Source organism: Talpa occidentalis, unplaced genomic scaffold (genome assembly GCF_014898055.3).
Source record: "Talpa occidentalis isolate TD23 unplaced genomic scaffold, MPIMG_talOcc4v2.1 talOcc4.13, whole genome shotgun sequence".
Taxonomy (NCBI): domain Eukaryota; kingdom Metazoa; phylum Chordata; class Mammalia; order Eulipotyphla; family Talpidae; genus Talpa; species Talpa occidentalis.
This window is the reverse complement of record NW_023601322.1, coordinates 50,479,141-50,494,031: the sequence shown is the minus strand read 5'-3', so window position 1 is coordinate 50,494,031 and position 14,891 is coordinate 50,479,141. Positions and strand designations below refer to the sequence as shown.

The following is a 14,891-nucleotide window of genomic DNA, read 5'->3' as shown; positions in this document are numbered from 1 at the left end:
GGATTCTGAGTCAGGACTGTTGTTCCAACACCCCACATAGATACAGGGCCACCTTTTGAGTGAGTGGTGGTAGCTGCTGCCCTCGTCAGTTGTACCTTTCACTGTCTTTGAGCCAACAGGTGATGGGCACCTTAAACCTCAGATTGGAAGCCACACCCACAAACCTGCCTCCTCATGAAGGACAGTGTGCTTCTGACCTGAAATGCTGGGCACTTACCCAACAAGTTACAGTTATCTTTTTTTATTTTTTAAAAAACAATAAAAAATATAATATATACAGGTAATAGGTATAGAAAGTAAATATAAAATAAAAAGATAAGCAATAGCCTCAAATAATGTATCACTCTATGTAAATATACATACTTCTACCTTATGCTAACACAGTGGCTATTTCAGAATATTAGCCTTTTAAATCACGCATGAAACTTCCTGAGAAATTTAGGGATGGAGGAAGTATTAAGGGAGTCTGAACTAATTGGACTCAAACAAATACTGAGGCTGAAACATTACCTGTGACAATCTAATATGAAGCAAAAGATGAAGAATCTTTTAAAAGTTATTTTGCTTGTGAACTATTTCATACCAAATGTAATATGCTCCCAGGTTTTATGGCTATATTTTGTGAAGCAAGAACAATTTTCTGAAAGGCAAGATATTAACATGGATACACACAATGCAGGCAACTCACTCCTGGTCATAATTTATGAAGATTTCTGTGGTGCCACTTCCCAAAACATCTTAAGAAGCTTGTAAATGTAGCATAACTGGAGCTGCACACTAGCTATGTGGTCTGGAGTAGACTGACCTGGGAAACTCAAGGACAAGAACATGACGGTCCTTTTGAAAAGTGAAAAGGAAAGGTAGCCTCATAACTGGGGCTGAGTCAAAGGTCTTGACCTTGTTCCACCCTGAGAAATTCATGAAGTGGAAAGCAGAGGAAAGAGATGAATGAATGGGGAGGCTTTGGGGACTTTTGAGATGAACCTCAAAGATACTGAAGGAGTGGTTGAATAAATTAGGTTCCTCAAGAGAGGGACCGACATTGTCCCACTTCAGGCAGAGGAGACCCAAACTATTCTTGGCAGAGATGAGATAAAATCCCCTTAACTCACAGAACTGTCCGTTATGTAATGCTGGAGTACAGGTAGAAGGGGATGAGCTGGCCTTGGTCTAACCTTGCCTCATTGAGAAAATAATGCAAGAGCAAATCTATGCATGAGTTTGTATTTACATATAGATGTGTGTGCATGTAAATGTGTACATGAATATATGTATTTCAATCTTCGAAATATTCTAAGTTTTCATTCAAAATAGAAAATGATGATCAACAGTATCAAATTCCATTGCAAAGATATCAAAATACACTGCTAAGAACTGAACTTCACATACCTTCCACAGTGCAGGGCACTGGAGCATTTGTGTCCATGCATTGTATGAGTAATGCTCTTCATGCTGGTTCCCATCCATCCTCCAGCCTATGTCCTTATGTTTCCAGGAGCATCCTCACCAATCACTGAGCATCAAGGCTTGTAGAGTCATTGCAGTTGTATCCTTAAGATCCGCAGGGATGTCCTAGCCAATTCCCAGTCCTCTCTCCTAGCTTGCAATCTGGAGCTCAGTGCCTAGAACAGACTATGCATCGATTTTTCCTTTATGTAGCAAAATGAACAGCTTCCTCCTGAGGGTGGGTGAGCCCCAGGATAAATCACACAACCAGGATGGTGAAAGGAAATGACCCAGTTATATGTATATCTCCAGGGACCCCAGCCTGAGTGCCATGTGAACTCTTCTGTTGCAGAGATACCCTCAGCCCCGGGGCCAGAAGAAGAAGAAAGTGGTGAAGTACGGCATGGGTGGCATGATCATTGTCTTGCTCATCTGCATCGTCTGGTTTCCTCTTCTCTTCATGTCTTTGATCAAATCTGTTGCAGGGGTGATCAACCAGCCCCTCGATGTCTCTGTCACAATTACCCTGGGAGGGTATCAGGTAACCACATGGTACTCCACCAGGTCTCCCCAGCTGCCAGTATAGTATCTAATGCTGTATTCTCACCTAACCCTAATGCAGGGCTCTTTCTTGAGAACCACTTACAGGTTGTTTAGTTGGGTTTTGCTGATCCACAGTTCCAATCTAAATTGTAGTGGGTCAGCCACTATGTGATATATGATTATAAGGTGCTGAAGACAGTGAGAAACAGCTCTGTTCTGGTTTTGAGCACTGGAATAATCACTGCAAGAAGCAATCTCTGGTGTCTATTTTATTCGTGGGTGAATGGCTGTATAAATATTTTTCTTTTAACCTAGGATGCAGAGAAGAGCTGGAGTATACTAACAAACTCTGTATGTCTTTATTTTCCAGCCTATTTTCACAATGAGTGCCCAGCAAAGCCAGTTGAAAGTTATGGACCAGTTAAAGTTTGATAAATTTATGAAAACTTTTTCTAGGGACACAGTAAGTAAATATGCATAGTAGATCTCTATGAAGATCTTCCATCTGGGTGAGCTTACTGGCTGTTCTGTTATTTACTTATTTTCCGTTGCTCATGGTGTTAGGAAGACATTTTAGGAATTATCAGTTTATACACAGCAGATTCCTGATTTGATAATTTAAGACATTGAAGTCTGTTAAGTTGGATGCAAATGTTAATGAACATAGTTTTAATTCAGAACATTTTCATGTAAGTGCAACAATTATTAATCCTTTTTATTTTTTTAATTTTTAAAAGTGCAGTAAATGTTGATTGGTAGATATACAGTGGGAATGTATCCTAAGGAATTAATTCCAAATATGGGGAAAGCTCTTGTATAGGTTTCTGCTTGTGACATCTTTCTCTATACTAATGAGAACTGGAAGCAAGTTGTGAATTCAACAACAATAAACATGATTTATTCAACAACCTGAGGTAGTGGTTGATTAAATTATGGCAAATTTATTATGTGAATTTAATTGGCACTTTTTCCCTAGAGAATTCTCATGGAGGAGGGGCTGCTACATTTTATTTTATTTAATGCTATGTTGTCTGTGTATTTTCCAAGAAACTTCTTTTATAATAAAGAGATGTTCATTACAAAGACTACACACAGCATAAAAAGTTCTCATAGTAAAATATAAGTAAAAAAAGAAATAAGGAAACTGTTCATTTTTATTTATGATAAACAGCAAGATCTATGCACCCCTACTGCAAAAAAACAGTAATGAATATTCTGGTGGCAAATTTGATACTGATATTTTTTCTTTTCTCTATAGTCCTAAATATTAAAATAATATAATGCCATTTAATAATCAAAATTAATCTTATTAATAATGCTATTTGTTTTAAATAATGATTAGGTTAACCAGTGTTTTCTCTTTTATGAAAATGATCAGCATATAATACATTGTCAAAATCAGTATATTGACAGTTGAACAGCATAAGGATGGGGCCAGGATGTCCTTGGCATATTAAACTTGATTATCTAATGAGAGGGCCATTCCCAATCATTCATAAGTTTCCTTCTTAAAACAGAAGGACAAGACACTAAATGATCTTATTTTTCTTTATGGCTTAATTGGAATTGTTCAGTAGCTGTATTGATGTGACAACATCACCGCTGAGGAACTACCTACATCTTTGGGTGGTGGTCAAGGTAGTGCCATGGAATATCAAGACAATCCACTGCAGAAATTTTTCTTTCATAGGAAGAAATCTTCTATATACAGTGAATTATAGGAAAGAGCAATCACTTGTTTAAACATTGTCATGTGTATGATATTTGTGTATATACAGGGTGCTATGCAATTTCTGGAAAATTATGAAAAGGAAGACATAACAGTAGCAGAACTGGAAGGAAATTCAAATTCTTTATGGACCATCAGCCCTCCCAGTAAGCAGAAAATGATGCAAGAACTTTTGGACCCCAATAGTAGCTTCTCTGTTGTTTTTTCATGGAGTATTCAGAGGTAGTTACTGTATTTCCATGCATAATTTTCTCCTTTTCCCAAATTTAACTCATGGTGGGAGGGAATAGAAGGCTAGAAAATTTCAATTAATGTGAACCTTAGTTCACATTATACTTTGGGGACATTCATTCAATGCTACAGCTAATATTTTGGTTTATTAAATAAATAAGCTTTGTCAATTTAATGTCTTAGTTAATTTTTGGTTAATGCTCAATTTTTTGGTTAATTTTAATAATTGTGGTTATTAAACAAACCATTTGGGAATCATTGACAGAACTGGTAACTTTTCTTTGTTCTACTAACTTTGGTTCTTTACAATAGGCTAGTGGTGAATATAAACAAAACAAGAAGTAGAGAGAAAAGAGAAGAATTATAAAATGAAACAGAGTCTGCATGAATTGTAAGACTTGCCTGAAAGGTTTAAGTTTGGTCTAGACAATAAATAACATGACTCTGGAACCCTAGATACTCACTTGCATGCAGCCAACATCAGGGGACCCCTAGCATATGTTTTCTCCAAGAATGAGTTGCAAACCAGGCCTGGCAGTTCCAGGAGAGAGTGGATTAAAGGACATTCTTTGTCACCTAACTTGAGCCATGACAGCACTTGCCACAACATCACTGGTTTAGACAAAGTATGTTGTAGGAAAATACTTGCATACAAAAGCCCAGTGTGTTAGTGAAGCTATTTGGGAACCTGGACACGATACCCTAGTTGATTAGCTTAGTCTTGTCTACATGAGCTTATTTGTCAAGTGATGTGTTGGGAGCCTGCTACAAATTCATTTAGACTCTGAGTCTTCATTAATGGCAGAGAACTTCATTGGCTGTCCTGTCCGCGGCTGTGATGGGCTCATTTGAGTCCAGGATAGAGTTTCTTGGTTGGAATTAAGAAAGAATCATGATGGAATAAAAGGAAGCCTTAAAATCTATAAAGAATTGGCAAGAGCATATAAAAGCATATTTTGAAGGGGGCTAGTCAGAATTTTTGAACTTATTGATCTTATTTTCTCCCTTTAAAGTCCCAAGTTCCTCTCATCAGATTCTGTGCTGCCAAAATTTTACTTCCTAGTCTTTTTTTTGAAGAGCTACCATAAAAATAACAACATTAAAGATCAACTTCTGGGGCCTCTCCGGTGATGCAGTGGGTTGAGCGAAGCACTGTGAAGCTGTCCGCAGCCTCTGCAGCGCAGGTTTGATTCCCAGCCAAAGAAATTCCCACATGGTGAATCAGACCTCTCCTGTTGTGCCTGCTGCTCCCCTCAGCAGTGTATTTCAGTCATCTGCCTGTTCTGCTCCCCGCTCTGTCTCTGGTTAATCTCACCCTCCTGCGCCTCTGGCCTGCACCCCAGCTCTTGTATAAAAATAAATAAATTAAAAAAAATTCAACTTCTGATTAAACAATCTTTTTAAAACATGGATTCTATTGTTCACCATGGAGACAACCATCACTGAGTTCAGGAAAAGTGTTTCAGAAATTCAGATGAGGCATCAGGACATGCCTTTCTGTAGTAGGCAGAGTCTGCCTCCTTACTTACAATCTACTTTAAAGGTGTTTGTGGCTTACCTGGGTTTTACTGACTTGTTTTCTAAGAAACAACAAAATGGTGAGGTGCACAAAAAGAGTTGGTGTTGACAACTGTGGACCAATGAAAACTTCATGAGATTAATAGCATGAAAAATCAAGGGAGTTTTTAAATCTCTCTCCCAGTCTTCTGAATAATCATTAAAGGTGAACTCTTTTTTTAATTATTATTTCTTCTTTCTCACAGAAACATGAGTCTGGGTGCAAAGGCAGAAATAGCAACAGATAAACTTTCTTTTGTTCTTGCAAATAACACACGAGAGAATATAGCTAAAATGATAGCTGGCAACGACTCAGAAAGTTCAAAAACACCAGTGTAAGTTGATTTTTCCTGTTAATACAGTTTTAGTGCATTTATGTATCTGGAACAAAAGCAATATTACAAATTCATGTTTGCAAGAAATTCGGCCTTCTCCATCCACTTATTGTTCAGCTTTAGAGAATTCTGGTTGTAATGGAAACCCATAAATTATGTGACTACACATTGTGTAGATATATGAAGAGGCTCACAGTTATTTGTTTAATATGAGGTCAGAAAAAGCAGCAAAAGAAATCATTTTTTGTGAATAAAGCAACTAAAACTTTATTACCACTTTTCTTTCCCCTTAATGAACAGGACTATTGAAAGAATCTACCCATATTATGTGAAAGCACCTAGTGATTCTAACTCCAAACCTATAAAGCAACTTTTATCTGGTAAGAATGAGAAGGAATTGTTTCAGAACTTTTTAAATCCTTCTTTTATTTAATTTCTACAGTTTGAATTTTAGTCTTTATCAAGCTACTTTTCAGTTACCTTTCCCTGCGTGACGCAGCTAGCAAGAAGCGCAAAACTTCTGGCCGCCTTCACTAACCAGAAGGTATCAGTTACTCATCCAGAGCAGAGTCTTAATTTTCTTCTTTTCATTGATACAGAATCTGATTTATGTAAATCCACATTTAGTGACTTTCATTACTGATTAATCATTTTCTTTGTTTCTACAAAAAACCACGTTTGGCAGAAAGCTGCCTCAGAAGTGTTAAATGTGAAGGTACTGAAAACAGGGACCAAAAAGCATCAGCAGGGAATGTACTTGGTTCAGCCCAAGAGTGATTAAGTATCAATGAAAGCACTCTAGGTACTGTGTTTTCCTAATACAGCAATAATGGTAGTGAATTGATATTTTAACATTCTTTTAATTATCAAGCATTGTTTGACTTAATACCTGGACCAGAGCAAGTGTATATATTTGGTAAAGGTAGAATGACAATGAATTTATCTAGTTCCTGTTCATTTACCAACGTGAATTACTCACTGTCCCCAAGCAGTGTGCCAGGCAGTGAAGACAGACTCTGCATGACTCACATTAATCTAGAAAGATATAGATGTAAAGAGTTATGATGCTCTTTGGAGAATACTGGAAATAGAGGTAGAAGGCCCAGAAGATGAGCACAGGTTGGAAACCACATGCCTTTCCCTCCAAAAAAGAATAAATAGGCATGTCTTCCAATGCAACTACATTTAAATGTATTGAGAACTTTGGTATTCCACTTTCAGTCAGAAATAGAAATTTTTACTCTGTGAGTGCATATTGCTCAACTATTCAGTCATATTCCTGAAACCATCTGTCCATAAGCAGGTTCATCCCAGCAGCTGTATCTCAGCAGCTAACCTCTTCTTATCTCCCAGAGTGAATCTAAGCTACCAGGAGCACTCCTTAAACTTCCCTCCCTTCTTTGGCAAAAGTTTTATATTTTCAAAGTTCCCTTCCTTCTCCTCAACCTCAAAGAAAGATGTGTCCTCTCTTCCTTCCAATGTCAACCTTCCCTTGTGCCCAGCAGGAATATTCTGTCTCTTTCCTCATGCTGGCTTGTCTACCTGTGAGTGATTTGAGGTCCAACCTCAAAATTCCTGTTCTCCAGACCATATGGCCCTGGTGCTATGAGATTTACCCACATTATTAGTTTATCTTAATGAGCTTACTGAGTTACCTCTGATCTTAGCACAAGGCATATTTATCATTGATTGGGGGTTTTCACCAGTTCATTGGTAAAGAAACTGAAGTTCAGGGTGTGAGTTAATTCAGCTGAAGTTATACAACCGGTACATAAAGAATTCTATCCAAACCAAGGTCTGTATGGGCCCAGAGCCAAATTACCCCTTCATAACTGTCTCTAGACTTCAAAACCAAGGATCTTCTGGTTCCTGAGTATTCCTAGTGAGTCATACTCTTCTTGGTTAAGTACTTTATCTTTACCAGTTCCTGCCATTCCCACCTTCTTCCCTCCATCTTTCATCCATCCTTTCATCTATCCATCCATCCCACCCTCCACTTGTCCAAAAGACATGCATTTATTGCCATGGACTCTCCTAGATTGCTCTGATTAGTAATCTAGCACAAAATAAGGCAGAGTCCCTATTCTCACAGAGCTTATATTTCACTGCTGTGATTCTCAATAGAGGACCCATCATCATTGGTGGAGTGACACCTTCTTAGGAAAAAAACCTGTACAATATAACTCTAAGACTTTTGTTTTTCTTGTCATTTACTATTATTTTACATTGGTTACACTTTTGGGGTTCTAAAATCTTTTCATAGCCTCATAATATCAACCCTTCCTGGAAAGAGTGTCCTTTCTCCACCCCACCTCCACCTATTGAATTTCTCACTCGGCAAGTAGCTTAGCTGTTATCTCTTCTGGGAACCCTTCATACATCATACAAATTAGAAGTGAGATCCCCAAGCTAATATGCCTTACTCATCACTGTAGGTTCTTTAGTGGTTGTTACATGCCCATAGATGATGCTTATGTACATGGTTTTATTCCCTTGGCATAGGAAACCATGTTGTGCGCAACTTGTAACCTCTTAGTACCTAATAGTGTGCCTTCCTCTTAGAAGACAATTAATATTGGTAATATGATTGAATCCATCAATTCAATCAAAAATCAGTGGTTTGGACATTTAAATGTCTAATTAGGGACCTCCCCGGTGGCGCAGCAGTTGAGCGCTGGGTTGCGAAGCTGCCCGAGGCCTCTGCGGTGCCGGTTCGATCCCCGGCTGCTCCCCGGCCACCGAAGGAGGGTCCCACATGGCGCGCAGACCTCTCCTGCCGCCCGCTGCTCCCCTCAGCAGTGTACTTCGGTCCTTCTGCCTGCTCTGCTCCCCGTTCTGGCTCTGGTGAATTCTCTCACCCTCCCGCACTTCTGACTGTACCCAGTGCTTGTATAAACAAACAAACAAAAAAATAAATAAATAAATAAATAAAACATGCCTCTACAATAAATAAATAAATAAATAAATAAATAAATAAATAAATGTCTAATTAGTTGTTTGGGATTATCAGCAAAGGTGCTTAGTGTGATGGGTGCTTCATTCTATGCCTATGATTTCACTGCCACACACAAGATCCCTTTAGTGAAAAAGAAAAACTTCATATGCATCTAGAGTCCACTTTTCATTTTCTAATCACACTGTTAACATGTCTACATATCCTAGGATCATATGCTATGGATAGTAACCAGTTTTTGCCATCTGAGAACTGTTGAGATATATTAAATCTAGAAATTCTCATGCTAATTTGATTTTATTTTTCTCCTCTTCCAGAAAATGATTTCATGAATATCACCATAATCTTGTCCAGAGACAATGCAACTAAATCTAACAGTGAGTGGTGGGTTCTCAACCTGACTGGAAATAGACTGTACAATCAACATTCTCAGGCCTTGGAATTGGTGGTCTTTAATGATAAAGTCAGCCCTCCCAGCCTTGGGTTCTTGGCTGGTTATGGGTAAGAATTTATTTAATAGTTAATAGTTTTAAGCTGCCACACAACCCAGCAATTCCACTTCTAGGCATCTATCCAAAGAAAGCAAAAACACTAATTGAAAAGGAAACTTGCAGTTGCTATGTGTACAGCAGCGCTATTTACAATAGCCAACATAAGTGTCAAAAAACAGATGAGTGGATGAGTGGATCAAGTAAATGTGGTATATATGCCATTTGTGGCAACACACATGGAGCTGGAAGGGATTATGCTAAGCAAAATAATCCAGGAGGAAAGATAAATGCTGGATATATGTCACTTTTATGTGGAATATAGAGAAATCAAACAAAGGGTCAAGGACAAACATTAAAACCAGTCCTTAAAAGATGACTGTAAATCTGAGGCATCCAGAAGGGGAGTGGGAGGGGTTGAATGGAGAGGGAGGAGCACAATGGGCTGTGGTGGAGGACTATGGGTGGTTTGTTGGTGAGAGAGCCGCAGTGACCACACCTGAGGGGAGAAATCCTCTACTATCAAAATATTTAGCAAGGATGTAAAACAATGGTAGTTCATTAAAAATTAAATAGCTTTGAGTTAACTGCACCATATAAGTTGAGGATTGGATCCTTTTATCGTCTTAGAATTATCAAATTTTATAGCTGAAATATCAAAATTTACAGATCTTTGATCTTTCATTTTTAAAAATGAGGAATCAGAGTCCCAAAGAGGTGAAAATGCCTTTGGTGAGTGGCACTGTTAATGACAGGACTAGAAGTTATCTTCCCAGCTTCTTTGCTGTAGTGTTTAAGCTTTGAAAATGCAAAAGAAAAAGGGTTACCTCATTTCTGCTTAGAATTCCCTCTTACCTTAAAAGATAGAGGATCAATTAGAAATCACAGTCTAAGCATGTCCTATGTTACCATTTCACCACATTCTGTTAATTAAATCCTAAGACATGTACATCTCCTAGACACTCATAGAAAGTTACACATTTCCCAGAATGATTCTCCGAAGAAATTATAGCCTACCCAGGATTTTATTATAAAAATGAATCTCAGAGAAATACCGTATTTTTGAAGAGAAAAGTGCTAGATGCAGAAAGTGTATAGCATTCAATTGCATTTTTACCAAGTATATATGTGGTTTAGTCATATATATGTGCTAGAATCGATTCAAGTTCATTGTATGAAGCTGTTAGCATTGCTTATTTTCAGAAGATTTGTGATATTTTAAAGGATTTTTCAAGTTTTTCATCTCTGTAATGTTAAAAATATTTTACAAAGAATATGAATTACCTTTTCATTTATAAAAAAAAACATTTATTCATCAAAGGGACAAATTTTAAACTTTGATAAGTTGGTCATGTCTTCTATGAAATATGAGGGGAAATGTTCTTTTTCTTTTAGATATGTTCTAGTAACAATATGTAACTGCTGAACACAATTTCTATTTAATTTTCTTTTCAGTATTATGGGATTATATGCATCAGTCGTCCTTGTGATTGGGAAGTTTGTCCGTGAATTCTTCAGTGGTATTTCTCACTCCATCATGTTTGAAGAACTTCCAAATGTGGATCGAATTTTGAAGTTGTGCACAGATATTTTTTTAGTCCGAGAGACAGGAGAATTAGAACTAGAGGAGGACCTCTATGCCAAATTAATATTCCTGTATCGTTCACCAGAAACCATGATCAAATGGACTAGAGAAAAAACCAATTGACACCTTAGGACACAGTCAAGTTAAAAATTGAATTTTTAGGGAAAAAAAGCACAATATCTCACAAGAGCTAAGCATTTCTACTTTGATGGAAATGGTTTCTCTTCTGACAGGAGGCCAAAGGAGTTGACTTCCTTTTGCAATCAAAGCTACCTTGCAAATTAAGGAGCTTTTGAAAAAAGTTATTTGTAATTCCATTTCTCTGAAATCAGGGCTACTCGCTTTATGTTTTAGTCAACAGTGTCTTGCATTCTGATTGATTATGTGAATGATTCATTTGCGGATCTCCTCCAGCAGAGAGACAGAAGAGAAGAATTGTGAAGGAAAGACAGTGCTTTCCTGAGTGGGGGTGCTTCCTGTCTCAGGAGATGTTGTGATGTGAAGGCAGCGTTGTCTCCTGTGGGGAAGCTGCTCTGAGGAGGACAGCTGGGCCCTCAGCGTACCCCCAAATATGCAACAGCAGCAGGAGGTTGAGAACTCCTAAACATATGTCTAAAGGGGAAAAGAGAGAGGGAGCTGATGACCCATGAGGAAGCAGGTGGAAGAATAAGCCTCATTCTAAGCAAAAAGATAACTTTAGTGACACTCTTACTGCCTTATCTTAACAGAAGACTAATAAGAAATCTTTCCATTAAACACCAGTGACTTCTCAGGAAAAAACAAAAAAGCAGCAAAATAAATATATGGACACCTGCTTTGTGGCAACCCAGCCAGTTACTCAATGGTAATGACTGATCCTCAGCTCCTCCTGAAACACAGACATGAAGTAGTAGAAAGTTTAAAAATGCCACCCAGGCGGATGTGGAAGACTTTGATTTTGTAACTCTGTAACTGGTCTCCGTCATGGTACTCTTCCATCTTTTCCCACCCCTTCACATGCTTTCCCCATTTCGATGATTTAAGGCAATGGTTTTTCCAGTATGTGACATTTTCCTTCCTGTTTTTCAGGTATATCAAAGAGTTTACATATTCCAATTCACATTTTTACATCTGAGACGGGTTTTTTAAGTTCATAGTTATGAAAGAAATATGTATATTGAGCTTGGGGGAATAAAAATGGTCTTTCTTAAATTATTATCATTGGTAATACAACTTCATTAAATAACAATGTAGCATGAAAATTTATGATTGAAATGTAGTTTTCATTCCATATTAAAATGCAGTTTCTGAGAAGAATCGTTGAATGGACTAGCCTATGTCAAAAATGATCCTATGTAGTTTGGGTTCAGGACTGATAAAATAAAGCACACCTTGCAAAGTTATTATAAGAATACTCTTCATTTTTGTCTTTTTGCGTGAAACAGCAAAGTGATTGTTTTCAATACTGTGTAGAAGGAGTCCAAAAAATTAACTGAGGTAAGAATCTACATCTTGCTGGTTTTATTGGGCATCTTCCTCATGTGGGTACTCTATATGAATAATATAAGCAGGAAGTAACAGGTAGCAAACTCATTTCCAAAGAGAACACAATTATAGTGAGTATGTGGCTTTAAAAATAAAAGTAACAGAGTTCAAATGATGTTCAGTATCTTTTAAAGAATTAGTGAATGTTTGTCCTGCAACTGGGAAAGCCAGCATACATCTACCTTGTGAAAATAAGTGCTTTAATCTTTGTAACAATAAAGTCAAACCACTTTGGGGAACTCACTGAATTGCATTCTCATTAATCTAGGACAGGAAGAATCATTGTTCATATTTCCGATTACTAATTCTTTCTTTTAAAAACTTCCACAGGGAATTTCCAGAGAGTACATTAAAGCACATTTAGGAAAGATAAGAAGTAGAAAAAATGCTCCTGAGAAAAAAAAATGTAAAGATCAAGGTTGTCATAATTGTAATACGCCTTAAGAAAACAATTGCCAGCGTTCAAAAAAAAAAATACCTTCTGATGTTGAATAGGGGGAGATATAAAAAGAAATAAAGAAAATGTGGACAGAAGTTCTCCTTTAGGAAGACATAACTAGAATGGAGTCACATAATGAGGTGGTTTCTATCAGCAGGTCATTTTCCTTCCTGAGTCTCACATGTCTGACATGAAGGGCTCAATAAGCTGTGACCAGTCGATCCTAAACCTCCAAAGAGTCTGCCATAGCCCCAGCAGATGTTTCTGCAGAAGCAACCTGCCACCTTAGGTTGGTTTTCTGGAGGCAGCCTGGGGGTGTGTTCCTGTGATTGACAGTGGTCAGCGAGGAAAGAAGATTTAAGCCGGACAAACTGAATTGCCCCTCAGCAGCAACTAGCTTCACCTACAGGACACTCAGGAGCTGGGGTAGTCCTTCTTGTCCCAAACAAATGCATGGCATCTGGATACCACCATCAGCAATTCACTGTCACAGCCTCCAAGGTAGTGGGGCTTTGCCTTTGATGAGGCAGCTCCCTGCAACAGGAGCTGATTGTCTCTGAAGGGTACAGCTAGCCCCTAAGAACAGAGTATGGATGTGCAGAGGGAATCCCAGGAGATGGCAGGATCCATCACTGTCTGTCCTTGGACCACTCAGACACACTGGTTCCTACAATAAAATTGTAATTTATTGTGTCATTGTCAGAGTAGAGTAGAAGGAAGGCGCTGCAGGCCTTCTGCTACAGCTGGTGTGGTGGTCACGTGTGCTCATCATACATCTGTTCTGGACCCCTCACCCTTACCAGCACCTCTGCAGATTGGGCAGTGAACCCACGGGGTGAGCCAGACACTTCCCTGAGGGTCCAGCATCCCGGTTACCAGCATTCCTCAGTTGCTGGCTCCTGCACTTTAGAAACCTCTTTATCAACCCATCTGGCCGTGGAGTGTCATGTCCTCCAGGAACCCCTGACACCAACATATTCTTCCCACCCCCTGTCCCTTGGCCTGGGTCTTTCACCCCCATGAGGAAGGTGCTCCTGTCCTTACCGAAACTAATTGTCCTTCTAGTTTTGTCATTTCCAAAGTAACTATTCTCTTTTTCCACTACTTTTCACATTGATTTCTGTTATTCTTTAGGTCTTCTATTTTCTTGATTGAATTTAGTTCATTTTGAAATACTGGATTATAGTTTTTGCCCACGTCATGGGCATATTTTTCTGGCAAATGTTTGTAACCTCTAAAAACCTGATGAGAATCTAGTACTGGGTTTATGCACAGTCTTTTCCGTTGCTCTCTCTGGCTCCTTCATGTGTTAGGCTAGTTTCCCGGCCTGGGGACACAGCTACTCTAGCCCTGGGCCTCCGGAGCACCCTCTGAAGTGCCCACATGACTGTTGCCTCTGAGCCTCCCTCCTCTGCTCTGCACACCAGTCTTCACATGGGCCCTCACTTCCCAGGGTGACTGTTCTTTGGGGTGGGGTGTGGTCTTGGGAGCATTTCAGTCTGTTCCTTTTAAAAGTTCACAGGCCTGAAAAGTTCACAGGCTGGCTGCCCGGGTTGGCCCTTTCAGCCAGTGCCCCGCTCCCACCCAGGATGGGGTGTGTACACCCCTCAGGGAGTGCCAGGAGTCCATGATGCAGACTGGGGCCCCGGTCTCAGCTCTGCCAGACCACCCACTGCTTCTCTCATCCTCCCCCTCCTTGGGTGGGGCCCCCACACATTTGTTGCTATCGCTGATTCTGTGGGATTTTTCCTGCTTACCTAGTTCTCATGTTTTTCAAGGAACAGAGAAGGAAGAGGGAGTGACTGAGAAAGCATTCAATTCCAGCTGCTAGGCCTTTACCTGCCCTACTTCCTCTAAGCAGGGTCTTTAAATACAATGTCCCACAAAGGAAGAATATATTTAATTTCACAAGTAGAAATATCTTAAATTGCAATTACTTGCTTAAAATTAATGATTTGGTATGAAGTTTTTCTAGTGTAATCAATGTACACAAAATCTAAGTCCCAGAGCCAAAATGTTTGAAACAAGAGACATTATTTTAATTAAATGGTTTTAATTAAA

The 14,891-nt window shown here is 38.9% G+C and overlaps 1 protein-coding gene across 7 annotated transcripts in view; it reads left to right on the top strand.

Annotated features, from left to right (window-relative positions):
* The window catches only part of PIEZO2 (piezo type mechanosensitive ion channel component 2), a 500,507-nt gene extending 487,885 nt beyond the window's left edge, over positions 1-12,622 (top strand). For 6 of the 7 annotated variants that reach the window (XM_054694215.1, XM_054694221.1, XM_054694214.1 and 3 more), the window contains 7 exons: positions 1,799-1,987; positions 2,360-2,452; positions 3,768-3,940; positions 5,713-5,841; positions 6,142-6,221; positions 9,112-9,295; positions 10,738-12,622. In XM_054694215.1, coding sequence (XP_054550190.1) covers positions 1,799-1,987; positions 2,360-2,452; positions 3,768-3,940; positions 5,713-5,841; positions 6,142-6,221; positions 9,112-9,295; positions 10,738-10,990 — 1,101 coding nt within the window. In that variant the 3' untranslated portion in view covers positions 10,991-12,622. Of the gene's footprint in view, positions 1-1,798; positions 1,988-2,359; positions 2,453-3,767; positions 3,941-5,712; positions 5,842-6,141; positions 6,222-9,111; positions 9,296-10,737 lie in introns of those variants that run through there. The other variant, XM_054694218.1, reaches the window with a different exon arrangement.
* The last annotated feature ends 2,269 nt before the right edge of the window (positions 12,623-14,891 follow it).